This window comes from Ovis canadensis, chromosome 7 (assembly GCF_042477335.2).
Source record: "Ovis canadensis isolate MfBH-ARS-UI-01 breed Bighorn chromosome 7, ARS-UI_OviCan_v2, whole genome shotgun sequence".
Lineage (NCBI taxonomy): Eukaryota > Metazoa > Chordata > Mammalia > Artiodactyla > Bovidae > Ovis > Ovis canadensis.
In genome coordinates, this window is record NC_091251.1 from 103075612 (window position 1) to 103099567 (window position 23956).

Genomic DNA, 23956 nt, shown 5'->3' on the forward strand with positions numbered 1-23956 from the left:
GGAAAAACAATCCGTTATGCCTGGCCAGTCTCTTGGAATTTTTTTAAATTTTATGTGTTTATGTTTGGCTGTCCTGGGTCTCTGTAGCTGCGTATGGACCTCCTCTGGCTGCAGCGAGCTGGGGTCACCCTCCAGGTGCAGCACTCAGGCTTCTCCTTGCCTTGGCGTCTCTGTGTTGCGGAGCACAGGCTCTAGGGCAGGGGCTCAGCGGTTGTGGCACCAGAGCAGGTGGGATCCTCCGGGACCAGGGATCGAACTCATGTCCTCTGCAGTGGCAGGTGGATTCAAAAGAGTCACAGAATGGGCAACAGACTGGGAATGACAAAGCCTGACTCTGTTGCTAATACTTTCTAGGCTTTGATTTGCTTGCCTGTAAAGCGGGAGAAATTCTACTAAATAATCTCTTACATTTTTTCTAACTTTAATAGCTAAAGTATCCAAACCAACCCCTATGATTCCAAACCAAACATGAAGACATCCATTTCCAGAGGCTCAGGGCTAATAACACACCCTGGAGAGGGCCCGTGTGCCAGCCACTGTGGTTTGAGCATTTTATGCCCACTGTTATTTTGTTGAGTTCCAGTTAAAAATCTTACTGTCGGGAAAAAAAAAAACAGAGTTTTCCCTCTTGGAAGCCTGACTTTGCTAGGAGTTGAATGGTTTGCACAAGAGCTTTAGTGAGCAATTTCTGTCTTAAATCAAATTAGTGGTGTTAAATCACTTACCTGGGAAGCTACTTAACAGGGATGACACCATCCTTCACAGGTGGATCCAATAAGCTTACATTTAAAATAGTGAGTAAATTAATTCAAACTTGCGGCCAGAGGAACTCACTTCTAGTGAGTTGGCCAAAAATCTCATTCAGGTTTTTCTGGAACATGTAGCAGAAAACCCAAACAGACTCTTTGGCCAACCCAATATTTTTCTCAATTTCTTTTTCTAGACTTAAGGAGCTGGGACCAAAATATTTTGAGGCAAGTTTCCCCACCTCCCCACCCCTGCGGTTGTAGGCAAGGGCATAATGCTGATGCAATGTGGCAAAAAAGGAGAGAAATAAGAAAAAACATGCATCGGATGCCTCCTTCATTCCTGCCATTGTGCTGGAGACCAGACTGCAGGAATGATTCAAACATGGAAACATCCTTGTTGCCCTGGAGGACCTGAGCCTGTAGGGAAGTGACTTTCCATACAAAGATCCCTCTACCAAAGATAGAAGAGATGGTAGACAGGCAGGGACCAGAAGTAAAGCTCGGAGAGAACCCGCTTGGGGTGGCTTTGTTGCAATGCCACACTTAGCACAAAGTAAGGACTTTGTGTAAAAAACATCACTTGAGTTTTATTTTAAACCAGCAGTAGGTTTGTCATGGGGCGGGGGGAGGGGATTAGCTACTCAGGATAAACATCAAGAGTAGAGGCAGGGAGGTGGAACATGTTGAAGCGTAACAGGGGAAACCATGTGATGGGGACTCTGTCCCTTCTAAACACTAAACGTCTGTTTCTAAAAGTGTTGCAGCTTGTTTATTTATGGCTGCCCTGGGTCTTTGTTGCAGTGCATGGGGCACGGGCTCGTCAGTGCTGCGTGTGGGCTTTCTCTACTTGCAGTGAGTAGGCGGCTACTCCCGAGATGCGCCACTCGGGATTCTTGCTGCAGCGGCTTCTCTTGCCACAGAGCGCGGGCTCTAGAGTGGACTCGCTAGATGTGGCACATGGGCTTAGATGCCCCGTGGCATGCGGGATCTTAGATCCTGGACCTGAACCCATGTCCCCTGCACTGGCAGCTGGATTCTTCACCACTGGAGCACCAGGGGAGTCCCCTAAAGGTCTTTTGAATCTGTTCACTTCCTAACAGGGCACTGACTGAGTTCAAGGCACTAACCGAGTTCATTGCCCTAGTCCAAGCCACCATGTGTGTTACCTGGATGATAGTAGAATATTAATACCACCATTAATACAGCCACTAATACAGTCAATAACTACCACGCAACTAAGTTGCAATGAGATAAATGATACTTTGAGATAATCTGTCAAAACTTCTACTGTGCTACGGAAACATCTACGATTTCTGTGGATGATTAAGAGGTACTGCAAATGCTACTACAGTGTGCTCCCTGCACTCATAAATGAAGGAAAGGCTCCTTTTACTAACCTCCCTTGAGGTGAGAGACAATAACAACCTATTATCCAAGGTCATGTGCTCAGTCACTCAGGCCTATCCGACTCTCTGCTACCCCAAGGACTGTAGCCCGCCAGGCTCCTCCGTCCATGGGATTCTCCAGGCAAGAACACTGGAGTGGGTTGCCATTTCCTCCTCCAGGGGATCTTCCCGACCCAGGGATCAAACCCACATCTCCTGCATTGCAGGTGGATTCTTTACCACTGAGCTATCAGGGGAGCCCCATCCAAGTTCATGGACTCTTCCAATTCTAAGTGGCATCTAGTTTAGATCATCTGTTTGGCACTGGAAGAACACAGCCTCTTAAGTTCTGCCCTGTAGGACTGGGTGCCGCAACGTGGTCCTTGCAGAGAGCTCTGCTACCGGACGGGCGGAGCTGCACCGCGTCAACAAGCCTGGACATCAATCCGAATTCCGTCACTTAACAAATGTGTGCCTCTGGGAGTCATCATCTGTAAAGCTGAAGATCACAACACTACACAGAACACCTCAGAAGGTAATCAACAAAAGGCATTGCAGTCGTCACTTCCTCTTCAGGACTAGTGCATTAGCAGTTCTAAAGGGGATTTGCAAAATCTCTGGTTGGAGGTCACAGTTTTTCGTTTGTTCGTTTACCAAGTAGCTGTAAAAGATCTGGTTTAGATCATCTGTATGGAGCACAGCATCTGAAACTCTGACACTTCTCAGATTTTGCTTTACACCAATGGTTCAATAGTCACAAGGACTATCACAGAAAAACTTTCCCCAAATCACCTTCTTTGCACTCTCTGACATATTCTGGGTAAGTGAGATTCTGAGATACCAAACAGAGAGAGAATCCCCCACTGCACACATATACACTCACATACAATTTAAAACATCCTTGTTGTTGTTCTTTAGTCACTGAAGTTGTGTCTGACTCTTGCAACCCTATGGATGGTAGCTAATCAGGCTCCTCCATCCATGGGATTCTCCAGGCAAGAATACTAGAGTGGGTTGTCATTTCCTTCTCCAGGGGATCTTCCTGACCCAAGCATCAAACCTTTGTCTCCTGCATTGGTAAATGGATTCTGTACTACTGAGCCACCTGGGAAGCCCAAAAGCTGATAATAAGATCCAAATAAGAACTGGAAAACAAAATGAATGGATACCACTGGATAAATGTCTAACATTTGAAAACACAGGGGAAAAAAGTCATCTTTTCACAATAGCTGTAACTATTTGTTTTCTTTTACTTCTTCCCTGTTATAAAATTACACTTCAATTAGCAAACACACTTAAGCCTAGATAATTGGAGAGTCGGATTGGGAACACAGGCCTTCCAGCCCTTTATCAGAATAGTTAATTTATTCTATGAGGATCCACTGGGTAATTTCAATGTGCCAGGCACACTATGGGAATATAAAATGAATAGGATGTGGTTCCAGCTTTCAAAAAGGTCTCAGTCTAGTGGGGACTCCTGAACAAGTCATCGCCATCCGGTGAGATTGACCCAGACGGAGGTTTGTACACAGCCCCTGGGACGTAGAGGAAGCAGTGCCAGGTCCCAGGAGGGCTGTCGGCAACCCCTGTCCACGCTCACTGCATCCACAAACACTAGCCTCTCATTGCCAGGCACCGGTTGGGGAAACGGAGGACAGAGACTGGGATTGAATCCCAATGCTACCTTTAGAGTTATGTGTCTTTGGCCAGATGATTTCATATCTTTAGCCATGTTTCTGCATCTATAAAATGAAATAGTAATATCTACTTCAGTTCAGTTGCTCAGTCGTGTTCGACTCTTGATGACCCCATGAACCGCAGCACGCCTGTCTATCACCAACTCCTAGAGTTCATCCAAACCCATGTCCATCGAGTCTGTGATGCTATCCAACCATCTCATCCTCTGTCGTCCCCTTCTCCTCCTGCCCTCAATCTTTCTCAGCATCAGGGTCTTTTCAAATGAGTCAGCTCTTCGCATCAGCTGGCCAAAGTATTGGAGTTTCAGCTTCAACATCAGTCCTTCCAATGAACACCCAGGACTGGTCTCCTTTAGGATGGACTGGTTGGATCTCCTTGCAGTCCAAGGGACTCTCAAGAGTCTTCTCCAACACCACAGTTCAAAAGCATCAATTCTTCAGCGCTCAGCTTTCTTTATAGTCCAGCTCTCACATCCACACATGACCACTGGAAGAACCATAGCCTTGACTAGACGGATCTAAAAGATTGTAAAGATTAAATGTGTGTGTACGTGTGTGTAACAGACTAGATGTTTTGTAGATGAAAACTAATTTCTGGCACACACTAGTTGCTCTATAGATAAAAACTATTTTTAAAGTTATATATAATAATCCTTTCAAAGGCAAAAATTTGTCTGCAGATTATCCATTCTTCATAGACAGATGTCATATATCTTACTCTTCTCTATATTTGCAATGACAGGTAAAATACCAGTTTTACTCAAAAAAAAGTTTGTATTTCTGAGAAACTTTTGAACCTCTCTGGAGAAACTTTCAAAGAAAGCAATCATCAGAATTTTAAAATACCGATTTAAATCCAAAATGTACAACCTAATGGAAACAAACCATTGCACGGGTGGGGGCGGGGCGGGGAAGCAGGTACAATCTGTTTGTACGCCATATACTAAGTTAATCGTAAAAATGCATTCCAGTATACACTGTGTGTGAGTGTGTCCTAAGTCGCTTCTGTTGTGTTCAAGCATGTGCAACCCTATGGACTGCAGGCCACCAGGCTCCTATGTCCGTGGGATTCTCCAGGCAAGAACACTGCAGTGGTTTGCCATGCCCTCCTCCAGGGGATTTTCCTGACCCAGGGATTGAACCCACATCTCTTACATCTGTATTGGTGCGAAGGTTCTTCACCACTGCTGCTGCTGCTTCTAAGTCGCTTCAGTCGCGTCCGACTCTTCGCGACCCCATGGACTGCAGCCCACCAGGCTCCTCTGTCCGTGGGATTCTCCAGGCAAGAGTACTGGAGTGGGGTGCCATTGCCTTCTAGGTGTACACAAATACTGTTTGATTCTACTGATTCTACTTATATGAGGTACTTAGAATAGTCAAATTCATAGAGTCAGAAAGTACATTGGTAGATACCGGGGTCGGGGGCTGGGGAGTTGGTACTTAATGGGGACTGAGTTTCAGATTAGGAAGATGAAAAATTCAGGAGATGGATGACGCTGAGAGTTGCACAACAATGTGAGTGAACTTTGTGCCACTGAACTGTACCAATAAATATGGTTAAAGTAATGTGTTTTACATCATGTGACTTCTACCCTCCCCCCCAAAAAGAATTTAAAACAGAAGAACATCAAAGATCCTGGGCATCCTAAGAACAGAAATGGGGACAAATTTACATTTGGTAATGAAAGAGAAAGGCTTCCCTGATAGCTTCCCTGGTGGCTCAGATGGTAAAGAATCCACCTGCAATGCGGGAGACTTGGGTTTAATCCCTGGGTTGGGAAGATCCCCTGGAAGAAGGCATGGCAACCCACTCCAGTATTCTGGCCTGGAGAATCCTGGCAAAGAGTTGGACAAGACTGAGCGACTTTCACTTTCAATGAAAGAGAAAAAGATGTAGTTTGTTTAAAAGTATGTTCTACTGTCCTTTAATCTAGAGACTAATACTCAAGAGGAATATGAGTTATCACTGATATTTGTAGCTGGGTAAAGAATTTCTAAATAAGTTAACTCATTTTGTCTTCCACACAAAATATATTCAAGGTGAAAAGAAAATCATAAAATACAAATGTGCCTTAGGAATAACCAGAATCGTGGACTTGGCTAATGGCACAGTGGATAAGAGTTCGCCTGCTCATGCAGGGGTCACAGATTCGACCCACATGCTGCAAGCGGGAGGAGTCCAAAAGCCACAACTAGAGAGTGCTCCCCACTCACTGCAACTAGAAAAAGTCTGTGTGCAGCAACAAAGACCCAGAGCAGTCAAAAATAAGTTTATAATAAATCAAAAATTAAAAAAAAGAATAACCAGCACCCCCTGTAGCTCCATCAAGCTTACTGGGACTCTGGGCCCCTGAACCTAGTGTTCCACCAGTGGCAGCAGGATTATGAGAAAGCAGGCAACAGAGAAACATGTTACATCCTGCAAAGAGGCACACAGCCCCTGTGATGTTTTCACACCATCCTTAACTAGTCATTGAAAAGAGAAACGTTCGGAGCATCTAAGAAATGCTTGTCACAAAAAAAGTGAACTTTCCAGTCCAAAGCTTTCTACCCATCTTAAACATTTGTGTCTGAGAAAAGAAAAAGTCCAAAATCCCTCGGGATATCCTACTGCTCTGGCAGAATTCCACTGTGATCAGTTAAATGCAAATAAATCAAGAACATCTGGTCTACATTTATTTTAAAGCCCACAAGGGCTTTAAATACAAAGAATGTTTGGCAAAATGTAGTCTTGAGTCTATTGAATGAGAATTTTTAAAAAGGCCAAAAGGTATAGCAGAGCGTGAGACAAAGTAGAGCGACCTTTGCAAATCCAGAGAAGTTTGTCCAAGTATTTCCTTCTGGTTTCTCTGGATTCCCAACACTTTAGCAATGGCATGTGCTTCCAGCTCAAATCTGCGAATTCATGTATGTTTGGGTTTCTGTACTTTGAGATCTGACCAGGTAACCAGGTAGGCACTGTGGATGAACGGAAGACCAAATTTATTTGAATACATATATAAACATAGGTGTGTGTGTACATACATACATTGCTGCTGTTTAGTTGCTACTGCTACTGCTAAGTCACTTCAGTCGTGTCTGACTCTGTGCGACCCACCAGACTCCCCCGTCCCTGGGATTCTCCAGGCAAGAACACTGGAGTGGGTTGCCATTTCCTTCTCCAATAAATGAATGTGAAAAGTGAAAGTGAAGTCACTCAGTAGTGTCCCACTGCTAGCGACCCCATGTACTGCAGCCTACCAGGCTCCTTCGTCCATGGGATTTGCCAGGCAAGAGTACTGGAGTGGGTTGCCATTGCCTTCTCCCGTTTAGTTGCTAAGTCGTGTCCAACTCTCTCGTGACCCCATAGCCACCAAGGAAGCTTGGGTATACACGTATACACACACAAATATAAATTACACACACATGTAGATCCATACATAAACATATATCATTTCAGGATTCTTCAAAATCTTTAATAAGCTAATACATGCTATGACTCTATCTTTAATAAGCTAATACAAGTTACGACTCTCTGGAGAATCCAGCCTCCTGGTTTTTCTTAAGGTGCTGCATGGGACACACTTGGGCTTCCCTGGTGGCTCAGATGGTAAAGAATCTGCCTGCAATACAGGAAGACCTGGGTTCAGTCCCTGGGTTGGGAAGATCACCTTGAGAAGAGAATGGCAGCCCATTCCAGTATTCTTGCCTGGAGAATTCCATGGACAGAGGGGCCCGGTGGGCTACGGTCGATGGGGTCTCAAAGGGTCAGACATGACTGAGCAACTAACACACACACGTGGACACACCTGGGAGAAATGCTAGACTCTCAGATCCACGTGGGATACAGATGTCTGGGATGCAGGAGTCTCACCACCTGCAATCCTACTCCTATCATCCAAGGAGCCATTCAACAGACAAGTATTAAACACCTGCTGTGTGCTTAACTCAGGATGACACGCCTCCGTTTGCACACAGGACCGAGCATTCTATTCCCACGCTAAACCCAACACCTTTCCTGTGCATAAAACAAAACCAAAATGCAGACCCACCACTTGACAGCAGCCTGTGTGACGGCAAACGTTTCTGTATTTTCTCTTCCCTGGGTTGCCATGGACTTCCGAGGAAGAATGCTGATTTTTTATTTCTTGGCCCCTCTGACTGTTTATCAACTCAGGTAAAACTAGTGGCCTTACAGAGCTACTCTGACTGCTGAAGACAACAGGGTGTGCCTGTCATCTGGCGGAAGGGGACCCTGGAGAGACAGGGTGTTACTGGGGGATCTGGCCTGTTCCCACCTGTACCATCTGCACCGGCAAGTCGAACCCCAGAGCAGACATCCACACGGCTCTCCAGCTCTGCCCTCAGCCTGTGATTTAACCAAGGTGAGGGGATTTGGGGGATGTTTGCCTTCCTCCTCCTAATTATTCCCTTGGTAGAAAATGACAAGAGAGGGGTAGGCTGATCACAGAGTCTCTCTTCCACAATTACAGTGGGAATCGGGGGCTGCCCGGAGACGCTGCCAACCCACTACAGAACAGCTGCCCTGGGGGGCAAGGAAGGGGCAAGGCTTGCTGTGCAGGGTACAGAGCAACAGAGCCAAAGTAAGCTGGCCGGGCCCACCCGAGGCCACCGCGATCCCACTTCACACAGGAGAGGGACCACGAGCATCAGCCTCGCCCCATCCCATTCTCCACTTGTTCACCTCACCCCTCACCCCAAAGCCATTCTCCACCCCCCGACACCTGCTGTGTGGGCTGACCGCTACGAGCTCTTGTGTTCTTTGGTTTCTGATGAGGTCTGCTGATGGGAGGGCCAGCACAAGTTTGGGGGGGTTATTTCCCTCGCCCTCCCCAATTCACCGAGCCCCTGGCAGGGGTGCTATTCTTGCAACCTATGGGATAGCCCCTGTCTCGTGACTCTAAGCTCTTGCTGCCTCTGTAAGCAGTCCTTGCATTAAACTCCCTTCAGATGAACCCCTTTGAGGGCACCATCCACTTCCTGCCAGGACCCCAACCAAAAGACAGGGCCGAGGCCTTCTCTACAAAAAGGTAGATACTGAACACAATTATAAGCTTTGGGGACCGATGAGCAACGTTCAGGTCAGCCTAGAGCTCTGATCTTCACCATCTGAACCTCTAGGAATGAAAGCAATTTTCACTTAAGAGGAGACTGAAAAAAATCAACCTGAGTCCAGCGATTTTGACTCATCCTGCAGTGAGGAGCCCACCTCTACTTCTTTTAAGCAACCAGAACCCTGGGGCAGGAGAGGGAGGAAATTTTCCTCGATGAGCCTTTATTCTGTGTCAGGCATTGTGTAATTGTTATGCGTAAACTGTTTCACTTGGGCTGAGTAGTAATTTGGCAGAGGTAAGTACTATTCTTATGGCCATTTTTCAGATGGGGAGAATGAGTCCTAAAGCTACTAAGAATCTTGCCTGAGGTCACAACAGCCGAAGGAGGACACAAACCTGAGCAGTCTGACTCCAGCGTCCGTGTGCTCTCAGCAAATACACTGCATGCCTCCTCCTCCAGGGGAAGGCTGGGCCAGGAGATTGGGAGCAAGGAGAGGCAAAGGGAGCCCAGCACGGCCTCAGCTTCTGACATCCCATCCACGAGACGCTCCCATCCATGAAACGTTCCCCGTGGGGGAGATGGGTGCATATTCCAGCCACAGACCAAGAATATCAGTCACAGAGCATCAACCAGAACTGAGAGGATGTCAGAGCAAACAAAATGTGATAAAGAACTGTGGCTTCTTCAGAAAGAGATCATCATAAACCAGGATTCCTTGCAATATTATCAAATACCAAACCAAATCCTGTCTGAACCCTTTAGTCTGCAAGAGGGATCACTCTCTCCACTTGTGGAAACCCCCAGGAGCACACAGCATGAGGACAAATGTTACCTGAAATTTGAAAATGGATCCAGACACACATTCCCAAAGGATAGGTTTGTGAAGGAGAAACAAATATTGCCGGACATCCTGGGTAAATTCATCTACAGAGAAACCATTAGTAACTCTATTTCTTTCAAAGGAAGGCAATCCCTGGGGCCAAATGGCCTAAACCCTAAGCAAAGGCAACGTCCTTCCAATGCTGTTGTAAACTCAAGCCACAATCCAGAGCTTAGGGACAGGCCAGCAACCTCTACCTGCAAAGCTAGCAAGCATCCACCTTATACACCTACCGGAAATGCTATAAATGAGAACATGGGATGTTTCAGACTGATGCACAGCTAGCTCAGTATTCAGGCACAAAAGAATAAACAGAACAACAAACTTATCTGCAGCCTGGACACAGCGGCTGCAGCCCGATTCTCATTCCGCTTCACACAGCGTTCACTTTTTTCTCTGCTTAAATCTAACCTCCCTTTGCAGAACAGGGGAGGTGCGTAGGTGGTGGGATGAAAGCTTCAGCCTTGCGCACCTCACACCGTTCAGTTACCCAAGGAGAAAACAAGCCGACAGGGAACTGTGCTTGAACAGAACAGTCAGAAGACAGCCCCTTAAGACAGCATGGCAAGTGGTTTCCCAGGTGTGCGAACCTGCCAACCAACCAGCCAGTCTGTGTGCACGTGTTTTCCCCAACACAATTCTGAAACACCGAGGGCTCTGGCTTTCTCCACTGGATGACTACGCCTGACATCATTCTGCAAACAAAGCTGGCTGCAGAGATTTGATGAGAGGCAACCAAAAGCGACTTGCAGAACCCTCTGGCCTGAGGCTCCCTCTTACCTGTTGAGTCGGCCCCCGAAGCCAGGCCACTCTGCTCCCCAGCACTGACGACCTGCAGGTCTGTGTATGAGGGGCCAAAACTAGGACTACTGGTGTCTTCAGAATGTGTGGTCCAGCTGCTCTCGGAGGGCAGAGGGCATCTCCCCAGGGAGTCAAAGGAAGGGCAGATCCAGCAGGGCGTGGTCAGTGATGTGGCTGGGGACAAACCAAAAGCATCCAGGGTAAACAGCTGCACTCTGCTCGTCTTTAGCGCTTGTCTGACTTTGATGTTGCTCTGATCCTATGACACCTCAACAACCGTACAAGGCAAGGAAGGAGAGGGAGTGTCACTCCTGACACAGACAGGGAAAACTAATTGACCGAGACCCCACCAGCAAGTCGTGCTCAAAACCGGTGTTATAACTAAAGTCTCAGGACCCTCAAATAGAAAATTCGCTTTTCAAAGAACATGTGCGATTTTAGGCTCTACTTGTATTTCTTCATCTTCTTTGAAATTTGTCTTGGAGTACAGTTGCTCCACAATGTTGCGTTAGGTTCTGCTACACAGCAAAATGAATCGGCCATACACGCACATGTATCCCTCCGCTTTTGGATTTCCCTCCCAGTTAGGTCACCGCGGCTCATTACATCGAGTTCCTTGTGCTATCCAGTATGTTCCCCTCAGGTGTCTATTTCATACATTAGGCTGTACTTAGATCTCTAACCTAGGTTGCCCCTTCATTCAGATCCAACGTGAACGCAGTTTCACCCTTACCCTTACATTTTCCTCCATTTTTAGTGGCACGCCAACCATCTCAAGAAAACTCACCAACCTGCACTGCAAAATTTGAGCTAGATTGGGTTAAGGGGCAGGAACTTGAATATATACGTATTCGCCTAGAAATGCGATGTGTGTCTGCTTGCCTTGAGTTTGACTGTAACTGGAGTCTGCAGTCTGTTACAAATACAAATTGAGATCTACCAGGGCTGCTGACCTGCTGAACAATGAAAAATACCTTTAATGGGGGAAGTGCACAGGATCTGGCTTTATCTCTGTAACCCTACACACTGAATTCAGCAAAAACCATTTTGCAGAGTCCCTTTCTTGAGTTTCCTGATGTTCCTAAGTTGTTTTTGCTCAGTTGCCTGTCACATGGCTTCTCCATGCTGTTTCCTGAGAGGCTTATTGCAAGGTCACTGACAAATACTGAAAGCAAGTGCTGAAAAAACTGAGGACAGGGAAGGAAGAATGAAAAAGAAAGAAACTCAGCTTAACGTCTTTGACGTTCACTGACACTGTTGAACGTATCAGTGCTTCATTCCCTTTTATTGCTGAGCAGTCTTTCATGGTATGGATGTACTACAGGTAGTCCTCCATTCATCGGCCAAAGGACACCTGGGCTGTTTCCAGTCCTTGGCTCTTATAAATAAAGGTGCTATGAACATTCATGTACAGATTCTTGTATGAACATAAGATTCAATTTCACTGGGATAAACACCCAAGAGTACCGTTTCTTAGTTATATGGTAACTGCATGTTTAGTTTTATAAGAACCTACCAAACAGTTTTCCAAAGATGCTGGACCATTTAACATTCCCATCAGCATATGTGAATGTCTCCTTATTTTCTTAACAGGGTCTTTGCAAAGCAAACATTTAAAAAGTTTTACAAGTCTTTAACCAGCAAGAAAACAATATAGCATCTATAAAAGCAACACAAAATACGAAGCATATGCAGTAATAAATTTAACAAAAGAGGGGCAAAGCCCCAGAGGAGACACTTGTAAAGTTAAGAGACCGCAGAGAGGATCTACATAGATGGAGAGATTCTATATCCATTGACTGAAAGAACTGATGATGAAAAGATGCTTGTTGCTGTTTTGTGGCTCAGTCGTGTCCAGCTCTTTGTGATCCGATGGACTGCAGCCTGCCAGGCTCCTCTGTCCTTAGAGTTTTCCAGGCAAGAATACTGGAGTGGGTTGCCACTTCTTTTTTCAGGGGACCTTCTCCACCCAGGGATTGAATCTGTGTCTCCTGCTTTGGCAGGTGGATTCTTTACCACTGAGCCACCAGGGAAGCCCTTGTAAAGATGTTAATTCTCCCTAAACTGGATTATAGAATTTTGCACTCTCAATCAAAATCCTGCTGCTGCTGCTAAGTTGTGTCAGTCGTGTCCGACTCTGTGCGACCCCATAAACAGCAGCCCACCAGGCTCCCCCATCCCTGGGATTCTCCAGGCAAGAACACTGGAGTGGGGTGCCATTTCCTTCTCCAATTCATGGCTTTTTTCCCCTCTTAGTAAGCAGTAAGCAGAATTACACAATTTAGATATGAATGAAATCAAAATTTTAATAATATAAATGCATTTTAAAATACACATTAAAATAAATGATAGAAAAAACGCTACTATAAGAAAAAAGTGAAATTAGACTCCAACTTCACTATACAGAAAAATCAATTCTAAGTGGGCTGAATGTCAAAGTGTGAAAGCCTACATAAGATGTTCTTTAGAAGGCATATATTGGGTTGGCCAAAAAGATCTATTACAGCTTATGGAAAAATCCAGCAGACGTTTTGGCCAACCAAACAGCTTAATGTAGTCATGATTTTGGAGGTAGTGAAAGATTTTCTTTACTGAGACCAAAAAAGCACCAAGCATAAAAGAAAAATAAACAAATTTCATATCATTAAAATTAAGAACTTCGTTTCACTAAAAGTCACCATAAGGAGTAAAAGGGGGTGTCCCCAAAGACTCAGCAGGTAAAGAATCTGCCTGCAGGGCAGGAGACAGGAGACTAGGGTTTGATCCCTGGGTGAGGAAGATCCTCTGGAGAAGGAAATGGCAACCCACCCCAGTATTCTTGCCTGGGAAATCCCAGGGACAGAGGAACCTGGCGGGCTACAGTCCATGGGGTCACAAAACAGTCGAAAACGACTGAGCTACTAAGCACACACGAAGAGTAAAAAGACTACCCACAGGGTGGGAGATGATATCTGCCACACATTGTGTCTACAAGGAACTCCTAGAAATCAGCAAGAAAAAGGGAAATACCATCAAAAAATACTCTCAAATAGGCATTTTATGAAAGGAAAAAACTAAATGGAAAAAAAAGTAAAAAAAAGAAACACACCAAACTCAACCTCATTAGTAATCTGGGAAATGCAGATTAAAACCACATGAGCTACTATTGGTCTTCACCCTTCCCTTCCTCCCTGCCTCCTCGTGACAAAAACAGTGAAACATGACTATCCCAGTGTAGTCAGGGCAGTGGAGCCACGGCAGCTTTTCTGTGTGGCTGGTAGGAAAGTAAACTGGAAGCACCGCAGACAACGGGTTGCTGTTAGTCATCTGATCGAGTGGAAGATAAACACCTCCTGCAGCACACAGCAGTTCTCAGATGTTTTTAAACACGAGAATCACTTGCACTTACACGTGTTCACTAGGATAGGAAGGCTCATTGAAAAGGCAAAACGCATGCTCACAGAAACACGTTCCTAACTGCCCCAAAGTAGATTGACTCCAATATCCATCACACAGCACGGGTAAATGAACTGTGGAATATTACTAAGATGGAATGGGCTTCCCTGGTGGCTCAGCTGGTAAAGAATCTGCCTGCAATGCAGGAGACCCCAGTTCGATTCCTGGTTGGGAAGATCCGCTGGAGAAGGGATAGGCGACCCACTCCAATATTTTGGGGCTTCCCCTATGGCTCAGCTGGTAAAGAATCCACCCACAATGCGGGAGACCTGGGCTTGATCCCTGGGTTGGGAAGATTCCCTGGAGGAGGGCATGGCAACCCACTCCAGTATTCTGGCCTGGAGAATTCCATGGACTGTGTAGTCCATGGGGTCGCAAAGAGTCAGGCACAACTGAGAGACTTCCACTTTCACTAAGATGGAATATACTGCAATAAACACTATACCTACAGGTAATGAAATGGAAAAACCTCATAAATAAAGTGTAAAAGGAGTCAGCCACAGAATAATACATACTGTATTATTCCACTTACATAAGGTTCACAAACAGATGAAATGCAATTCTATCATTTGAGATGCATGTGTAGGAAAGCTGTTAGAAAAAGTAGAGCAGTTATCACAAAACCCAGGGAGAGGGTGACAGAGAGAGGGAAGTGGATGTCTAGAAAAAGGATGTCATGATCAGTGGGGAAACAGAGGGCTTCTGAGTGATGACAGTGTTCTATTTATTAAACTGCGTGGTGGGTTGTACTGTCGCCCTTTGTAATTTAATACACACTTTAAACGTGATCCTTTTAATAAAGCTTATTAAAGCTACATATCAAAAGACTATTCAAGAAAGGAATTTATTTTAACTATTTGTATTTTCACATTAGCTCTTATTTATTTATTTATTTATTTATTTATCTGCACCAGGTCTTTGCCGTGGCACACGGGATCTTTAGTTGCAGCGTTTGAACTTTTTTTAGTTGTGGCGTGTGGGATCTAGTTCCCTGACCAGGGATCAAACCCAGCTCCCGGGCAGTGGGAATGCAGAGCCTTAGCCACTGGACCACTAGGGAACGCCCCAGATATAGCTTCTTTACATTTGTTAGTTAACACTCTCAAATTTCCCTCGAAAGAAAAACTAAGAATAATAAAGCTGGGAGAAGACTCTTGAGAGTCCCCTGGGCTGTAAGGAGATCAAACCAGTCAATCCTAAAGGAAATCAACCCTGAATATTCATTGGAAGGACTGATGCTGAAGCTGCAACTCCAATACTTTGGCCACCTGCTGCAAAGAGCCGACTCATTGGAAAAGACCCTGATGCTGGGAAAGATTGAAGGCAGGAGGAGAAGGGGATGATAGAGGATGAGATGGCTGGATGGCATCACTGACTCAATGGACATGAATTTGAGCAAACTCCGGGAGATGGTGGAGGACACAGGAGCCTGGCGTGCTGCAGTCCGTGCGGTCATGAAGAGTCAGACATGACTGAGCAACTGAACAACAAAAATCAAAGTAGCTGGGAGAGGCGATGTCTCTGTATCCTACCATCTGTTCTCATTTGATCTCATACACTTTACTTATCAGCTTAGCAAATTTGAATATATCATGGTATTTAGTTTCTGGACTGAATATCCTCAGGCCACAAGATCCGTTGAACAGTGAGAGAAAGTTCTCAGTCTGGAGTTGACTCTTCTCCCAGAGGAAGACTAGACCTCTGACCGCCAGGCTGGTGAGCAGCAGGTTGCTGTCATCATGATGCTTCACATCTGATCCGCAAGGAATACAGAGAAACAAAGACAGAAATCCCCCTTCTCTCCTTTCCTATGAGGCTGTATATAAGGACTCTGGGTCCAGACTGCCTGCTGCACACAGCCCTGTAGCCTGAGGCAAGTTACTCAATACATCGGTCCTTCATCTGTAAAATGGAGCAGAAAACAGGGCCCCCCTCAAACAGATTAGGCTAATACTGATGAAGCACTTGGCAAAATGCTTGGCACAAAGGTAGTACTCCAAAAGGGTGGTTAGTCCCTCAGTCATGTCTGACTCTTTGCAACCCCATGGACTGTAGCCCGCCAGGCTCCTCTATCCATGGAATTCTCAAGGCAAGAATATTAGAGTGGGTTGCCATTCCCTTCTCCAGGAGATCTTCCGCACCCAGGGATTGAACCCAGGTCTCTTGCACTGCAGGTGGATTCTTTACTCTCTGAGCCACCAGGGAAGCCCCAAACAGGGTTAAGTGGTAGTTGCTACTTCAAGACATAAACTTATATCCAAATCTACTTGAAATCTTGACTGACATCTCTACAAGTTGGAAACCAAGTTCCTCTTCTCCCTTCCACACCAGCTCCCTCTCCCTTTCCGATGTTCAGAAGGACACCTTGATTCTTCTCACCTTTGGTCCCTCACAGCTTCCATTAATGCTACCTTCAAAGGACACTTGGAATCCAATCACTTCCCTCCAGACTGTAGCTTCCCACCAAGCTACCACCCCAATCCCAGACCCCGTCCTCTCTGGGGTCATCCCAGTGGCTGTCCTTGGTCTCCCCACTTCCCCACTTATCCTCCTCCTCAGTCTGTTCTCCACATAGCAGCCCCCCAGTGTGAACAGAATCAGCTGTGTGTGCAAGCCTAGGGCGCTCACACCACACCTTGGGTACAACCCCCCCCCCCCCACACACACACACAGCTTTCCTCCTCGCCCACAGTCAAGGTCCACATCCTCACTGTGCCCTTAAAAACCTACGCCATCCAAGACCACACAATTTCTCTGACTCGCCACCTTCTCGAACTTCTCCCCCATTCATTCCACTTGAATCACACATCACAAACAGGGTCCCGTCTCTTGTTGTTCCTTCCTCCTAGAAGACTCCTTCCCCAGTTTCTGCAAGGCTCAGGCCTCACTTCCCTCAAGTCTTCATGCCAAAGCTACTGCTCAGAGTGGCTCCCAGACCTTCTGTAAGTTTCACATCCTCTCTCACCCTCCTCCCTTTCTTTGCCTCGTTTTTCTCCCTGAACACGTTATCTCACACACATTCCTCTACTTCTCGATCCAGTTTCTGCTGTGGCTTCCCCCAGCAGAATGGATGAGGCAGGACTTCCCACTGTATCCCCAGTGCCTTGAATAGTGACTGGCCCAAAGTGGGGGCTCAAGGCTCCATTGGTTGAATAAATAATAAACAAGTTGCCAGGGCTTCCTTGATGGTAAAGAATTCTCAAGGCAAGAATACTAGAGTGGGTTGCCATTCCCTTCTCCAGGGGATCTTCCGCACCCAGGGATTGAACCCAGGTAAAGAATCTGCCTTGCAATGCAGGAAATGCGGGAGAGGTGGGTTCGATCCCTGGGTGAGGAACATTCCCTGGAGAAGGGAATGGCAACCCACTTCAGTATTTTTGCCTGGGAAATCCCATGGACAGAGGAGCCTGTGGGCTACAGTTCATGGAGTCCAAAAGAGTCAGACACGACTGAACAGGGCACAACAACAGGTTATCAGCTAAAACAATTGATACAGCAAATACTCTTCTCTCTTTTTATCCCCTGGGATCCTGAACAGACTGAAATTTCAAATACTTATATACACTTTGATGTCATGCCCTTTATTTATACTTTAATGTTTACTCAGTTCAGTTCAGTCGCTTAGTGGTGTCTGACTTTTTGCAACCCCAAGGGCTGCAGCACACCAGGCCTCCCTGTCCATTACCAACTCCCCAAGTTTACCCAAACTCATATCCATTGAGTCAGTGATGCCATCTAATCATCTCATCCTCTGTTGTCCCCTTCTTCTCCTGCCTTCAATCTTTCCCAGCATCAGGGTCTTTTCCTATGAGTCCGTTCTTTGAATCAGGTGGCCAAAGTACTGGAGTTTCAGCTTCAACATCAATCCTTCCAGTGAATATTCAGGACTGATTTCCTTTAGGATGGACTGGTTAGATCTCCTTGCAGTCCAAGGGACTCTCAGGAGTCTTTTCCAACACCACAGTTCAAAAGCATCATTCTTCGGTGTTCAGTTTTCTTTATGGTCCAATTCTCACATCCATACATGACTACTGGAAAAACCACAGCTTTGACTAGATGGATCTTTGTTGGCAAAGTAATGTATCTGCTTTTTAAAATGCTGTCTAGATTGGTCATAGCATTTTTCTTCCAAGGAGCAAGCATCTTTTAATTTCATGGCTGCAGTCACCATCTGCAGTGATTTTGGAGCCCCCCAAAATAAAGTCCCTCACTGTTTCCATTGTTTCCCTATCTATTTGCCATGAAGTGATGAGATCAGATGCCGTGTTCTTAGTTTTCTTAACGTTGAGTTTTAAGCCAGCTTTTAAACTCTCCTCTTTCACTTTCATCAGAGGCTCGTTAGTTCCTCTTTGATTTCTGCCACAGGGGTAGTGTCATCTGCATATCTGAGGTTACTGATATCTCTCCCAAGAATCTTGATTCCAGCTTGTGCTTCATTCAGCCTGGCATTTCGCATGATGTAGTCTGCATATAAATTAAATAAGCAGGGTGACAATATACAGCCTTGACGTACTCCTTTCCCAATTTGGAACCAGTCTGTTGTTCCATGTCCAGTTCTAACTGTTGCTTCTGGACCTGCATACAGATTTCTCAGGAGGCAGGTCAGGTGGTCTGGTATTCCCATCTCTTGAAGAATTTTCCACAGTGTATTGTGATCCACACAGTCAAAGGCTTTATTGTAGTCAATAAAGCAGATGTTCTTCTGGAATTCTCTTGCTTTTTCTATGATCCAACAGATGTTGGCAATTTGATCTCTGGTTCCTCTGCCTTTCCTAAAACCAGCTTGAACATCTGAAAGTTCATGGTTCACATACTGTTGAAGGCTGGCTTGGAGAATTTTGAGCATTACTTTGCTACCATGTGAGATGACTGGAATTGTGCAGTAGTTTGAGCATTCTTTGGCATTGCCTTTCTTTGGAATTGGAATGAAGACTCACCTTTTCCAGTCCTGTGGCCACTGCTGGGTTTTCCAAATTTGCTGGCATATTGAGTGCAGCACTTCCACAGCATCATCTTTTAGGACTTGAAATAACTCAACTGGAATTCCATCACCTCCACTAGCATTGTTTGTAGTGATGCTTCCTAAGGCCTACTTGACTTCACTTTTCAGGATGTCTGGCTCTAGGTGAATGATCACAATATCGTGGTTATCTGGGTCATGAAGATCTTTTTTGTACAGCTCTTCTGTGTATTCTTGCCACCTCTTCTTAGTATCTTCTACTTCTGTTAGGTCCACACCATTTCTATCCTTTATTGTGCCCATCGTTGCATGAAATATTCCCTTGGTATCGCTCATTTTCTTGAAGAGATCTCTAGTCTTTCCCATTCTATTGTTTTCCTCTATTTCTTTGCATGGATCACCGAGGAAGACTTTCTTATCTCTCCTTGCTATTCTTTGGAACTCTGCATTCAAATGGCTATATCTTTCCTTCTCTCCTTTGCCTTTCACTTCTCTTCTTTTCTCAGCTATTTGTAAGTCCTCGTCAGACAACCATTTTGTCTTTTTGCATTGCTTTTTCTCAGGGATGGTCTTGATCCCTGCCTCCTGTTCAATGTCACGAATCTCCATCCATAATTCTTCAGGTATTCTGTCTATCAGATCTAATCCCTTGAATCTATTTCTCACTTCCACTGTATAATCATAAAGGATTTGATTTAGGTCATACCTGAATGGTCTAGTGGTTTTCCCTACTTTCTTCAATTTCAGTCTGAATTTGGCAATAAGGAATTCATGATCTGAGCCACAGTCAGCTCCTGGTCTTGTTTTTGCTGACTGTATGGAGCTTCTCCTCCTTTGGCTGCAAAGAATATAATCAGTCTGATTTCGGTATTGACCATCTGGTGATGTCCATGTGTAGAGTCTTCTCTTGTGTTGTTGGAAGAGGGTGTTTGCTATGACCAGTACATTCTCTTGGCAAAATTCTGTTAGCTTTTGCCCTGCTTCATTTTGTATTCCAAGGCCAAATTTGCAAGTTACTCCAGGTATCTCTTGACTTCCTACTTTTGCATTCCAGTCCCCTATGATGAAAAGGGCATCTTTTTTGGGTGTTAGTTCTAGAAGGTCCTATAGGTCTTCATAGAACTATTAAACTTCAGCTTCTTCAGCATTACTGGTCAGGGCATAGACTTGGATTACCGTAATATCGAATGGTTTGCCTTGGAAATGAATAGAGATAATTCTGTTATGTTTGAGATTGCACCCAAGTACTGTATTTCAGACTCTTCTGTTGATTATAAGGGCTACTCCATTTCTTCTAAGGGATTCCTGCCCGCAGTAGTAGATATAATGGTCACCTGAGTTAAATTCACCCATTTCAGTCCATTTTAGTTCACTGATTCCTAAAGTGTCAGTGTTTACTCTTGCCATCTCCTGTTTGACCACTTCCAATTTACCTTGATTCATGGACCTAACATTCCAGGTTCCTATGCAATATTGCTCTTTATAGCATTGGACCTTGCTTCTATCACCAGTCACATCCACAACTGGGTGTTGTTTTTGCTTTGGCTCCATCTCTTCATTCTTTCTGGAGTTATTTCTCCACTGATCTCCAGTAGCATATTGGGCACCTACTGATCTGGGGAGTTCCTCTTTCAGTGTCCTATCATTTTGGCTTTTCATACTGTACATGGGGTTCTCAAGTCAAGAATACTTGAGTGGTTTGCCAGTCCCTTCTCCAGTGGACCATGTTTTGTCAGAACTCTCCATCATGACCTGTCCGTCTTGGGTGGCCCTACACGGCATGGCTCATAGTTTCATTAAGTTAAACAAAGCTGTGGTCCATGTGATCAGTTTCCAGAATTGCCATAACATGGTGCCACAAACTTCACTGCTTAAACAACAGGAATCAGTTGTCTCTCACATTGTTCTGGAGGCAAGAAGTCAGCAAAACTGGTTCTTTCTGTGTGCTGGGGGGGAAGACTCTATTCCAGACCTCTCTCTTCGACTTGTAGATGGTCATCTTCTCTTCGCAGCTCTTCAGATGACAAACTCCTCACTTCTGTGCAGGTCTCCAAATTTCCCCTTTCCATTAAGTCACCTTTATTCCCCTTTCATCTGGTATTCCTTGTCCTGGGTTGCGTTCTCCAGAAGCAGCTGCTGAGATGGTATTAAGAGTTTGATATGTGTCTTAGAGAGTAATACCTTCCAGAATGTTTTTTCCTGCTCATCATCCTCTGAGATTTGAAGGCGGCCTGGGCAGAGATGCCAGGTCAGGAGAGCCAAGGTTACCCCTGCTAGAGTCTCCCACTTTCTGCTTCTAGTTAGATGTTCACTGCTGCTGCTGCTACGTCACTTCAGTCGTGTCCGACTCTGTGCGACCCCATAGAAAACTAGGGCTAAATGATTTCTCCAACGTTGTAAACATGGTCATCCATGAATATAAAATATATCTCATTGAACTATTCATTTGTGGCTTTCACAGCTTGCGATACAGAGCAGCGGCCCCAGGATGGGTTCAGAGAAGCTTGGCTCACCCCAGAAGGCTTCATGGGAAATAGACTGCCAGACTATTAGGTAATCTCAGTTTGGGGAGAAGAGGGACTGTGTCCAACTTTCTCATAATTGCATTCCCAGCACCTAAATATGCTTTGCATGAATGAACTGGTTAATTGATACATGCTTAGGCAGCTGATTGTGTTCTGTGTCCCAGACTGAGGGTGAGGGTGAGCTGGGTCACACGGCCCCCTGGGTGAGCTGGCATATTCTCTGGAAGAGGAGAACATCAAGGTTTTAATACAGTGTGTACATGTTATGCTAGGTGTATATGTAATACATGTGTATGTGCATAAATGTCAGTGTATATGTTTTGTGTATATAGGTAAATGTATATTACTATGTGTATGAGTACACGTTATCTGTATATGCTATGTGATTTTGGAGCCCCAAAAAATAAAGTCTGACACTGTTTCCCCATCTATTTCCCATGAAGTGATGGGACCAGGTGCCATGATCTTCGTTTTCTGAATGTTGAGCTTTAAGCCAATATTTTCACTCTCGTCTTTCACTTTCATCAAGAGGCTTTTGAGTTCCTCTTCACTTTCTGCCATAAGGGTGGTGTCATCTGCATATCTGAGGTTATTGGTATTTCTCCCGGCAATCTTGATTCCAGCTTGTGCTTCTTCCAGCCCTGCGTTTCTCATGATGTACTCTGCATAGAAGTTAAATAAGCAGGGTGACAATATACAGCCTTGACGTACTCCTTTTCCTATTTAGAACCAGTCTGTTGTTCCATGTCCATTTCTAACTGTTGCTTCCTGACCTGCATATAGGTTTCTCAAGAGGCAGGTCAGGTGCTCTGGTATTCTCATCTCTTTAAGAATTTTCCACAGCTTATTGTGATCCACACAGTCAAAGGCTTTGGCATAGTCAATAAAGCAGAAATAGATGTTTTTCTGGAACTCTCTTGCTTTTTCCATGAGCCAGCAGATGTTGGCAATTTGATCTCTGCTTCCTCAGCCTTTTCTAAAACCAGCTTGAGCATCTGGAAGTTCACGGGTCACGTATTGCTGAAGCCTGGCTTGGAGAATTTTGAGCATTACTTTACTAGCATGTGAGATGAGTGCAATCGATGGTGATTGCAGCCATGAAATTAAAAGACGCTTAGTCCCTGGAAGGAAAGTTATGACCGACCTAGATAGCATATTCAAAAGCAGAGATATCACTTTGCCAACTGAGGTCCGTCTAGTCAAGGCTATGGTTTTTCCAGTGGTCATGTATGGATGTGACAGTTGGACTGTGAAGAAAGTTGAGCGCCGAAGAACTGATGCTTTTGAATTGTGGTGTTGGGGAAGACTCTTGAGAGTCCCTTGGACTGCAAGGAGATCCAACCAGTTCATTCTAAAGGAGATCAGTCCTGGGTGTTCTTTGGGAGGACTGATGCTGAAGCTGAAACTCCAGTACTTTGGCCACCTCATGCAAAGAGCTGACTCATTGGAAAAGACTCAGATGCTGGGAGAGATTGGGGGCAGAAGGAAAAGGGGACGACAGTGGATGAGATGGCTGGATGGCATCACCGACTTGATGGACATGAGTTTGAGTGAACTCTGGGAGTTGGTGATGGACAGGGAGGCCTGGCGTGCTGCAGTTCATGGGGTCACAAAGAGTCGGACATGACTGAGTGACTGGACTGAACTGAACTGATGTCTGTGCATCTATGTGTACGTATGTGGTAGGTGGATATACACACTGTGTGCACAGCAATGAGAAAGCAAACAACTGATGATAACAAAACAAAACAAAAAAATCACTTTCCTGTGATTTACTGAAGAGGCCATCATTCAAGTTCTACCTGACAGCTCATTACCCACATAAACAGGAGTCCTTCTGCGGTAGATTTCATGTCCGCCTTTCCCCTTTTCCTTCATTTATCCGATAAACACAAAGAGGGCACCTACTAAGTTCCATGGACCATGTTCTGGGCTAAAGAGTAAATGAGACAAAGTCCCTTTTCTCTAGTGGGGAAGACAGACAGTAAACACATAAGCACACAGCCTAATTTCAGGTAGAGACATTTAGGGGCCTTCCCTGGTGGTCCAGGGGTTAAGAATCCACCTGCCAAGGCAGGGGACATGGGCTTGACTCCTGGTCTGGGAAGTTCCCTCATGCCCTGGGGCAACTAAGCCCGTGTGCCACAACTACTGCGGTCAGCTGGTCTCCACAGCACGAGAACCCCGAAAGGGAAGCCTGCAGACGGCAACCAGAGAAAGCCAGGGAGGACTACAGGGCCCGGCCAACAAAGGAACAAATACAGACTTAAAGAAAGGCAAACAAGGGCCTCACTTTAAAATAAGGATGAAGAGGCAGAGAGTGGCTGGAGAGCGGTGGTGCTGAGCAGAGCTGGACAGAACTTCGAGAGAGTCAAAGGCTGAGGGAGCTGGCAGGAGCGGAAAGGCACTCTGGGAAGCAGCGAGGAGCGCAGTCCTGTGGGGAGGGGCAGGCCCTGAGAGAGACGGGTT

At 45.5% G+C, this 23956-nt stretch overlaps 1 protein-coding gene across 3 annotated transcripts in view; it reads right to left on the bottom strand.

Moving 5' to 3' along the window:
• Positions 1 to 23956, bottom strand: part of STON2 (stonin 2) — a 174082-nt gene that overhangs the window by 90751 nt on the left and 59375 nt on the right. For 2 of the 3 annotated variants that reach the window (XM_069595224.1, XM_069595223.1), the window contains exon 4: positions 10547 to 10741. The exons of the other annotated variant lie outside the window; for it this stretch is intronic. In XM_069595224.1, coding sequence (XP_069451325.1) covers positions 10547 to 10741 — 195 coding nt within the window. The remainder of the gene's footprint in view (positions 1 to 10546; positions 10742 to 23956) is intronic. 3 annotated transcript variants of the gene reach the window in all.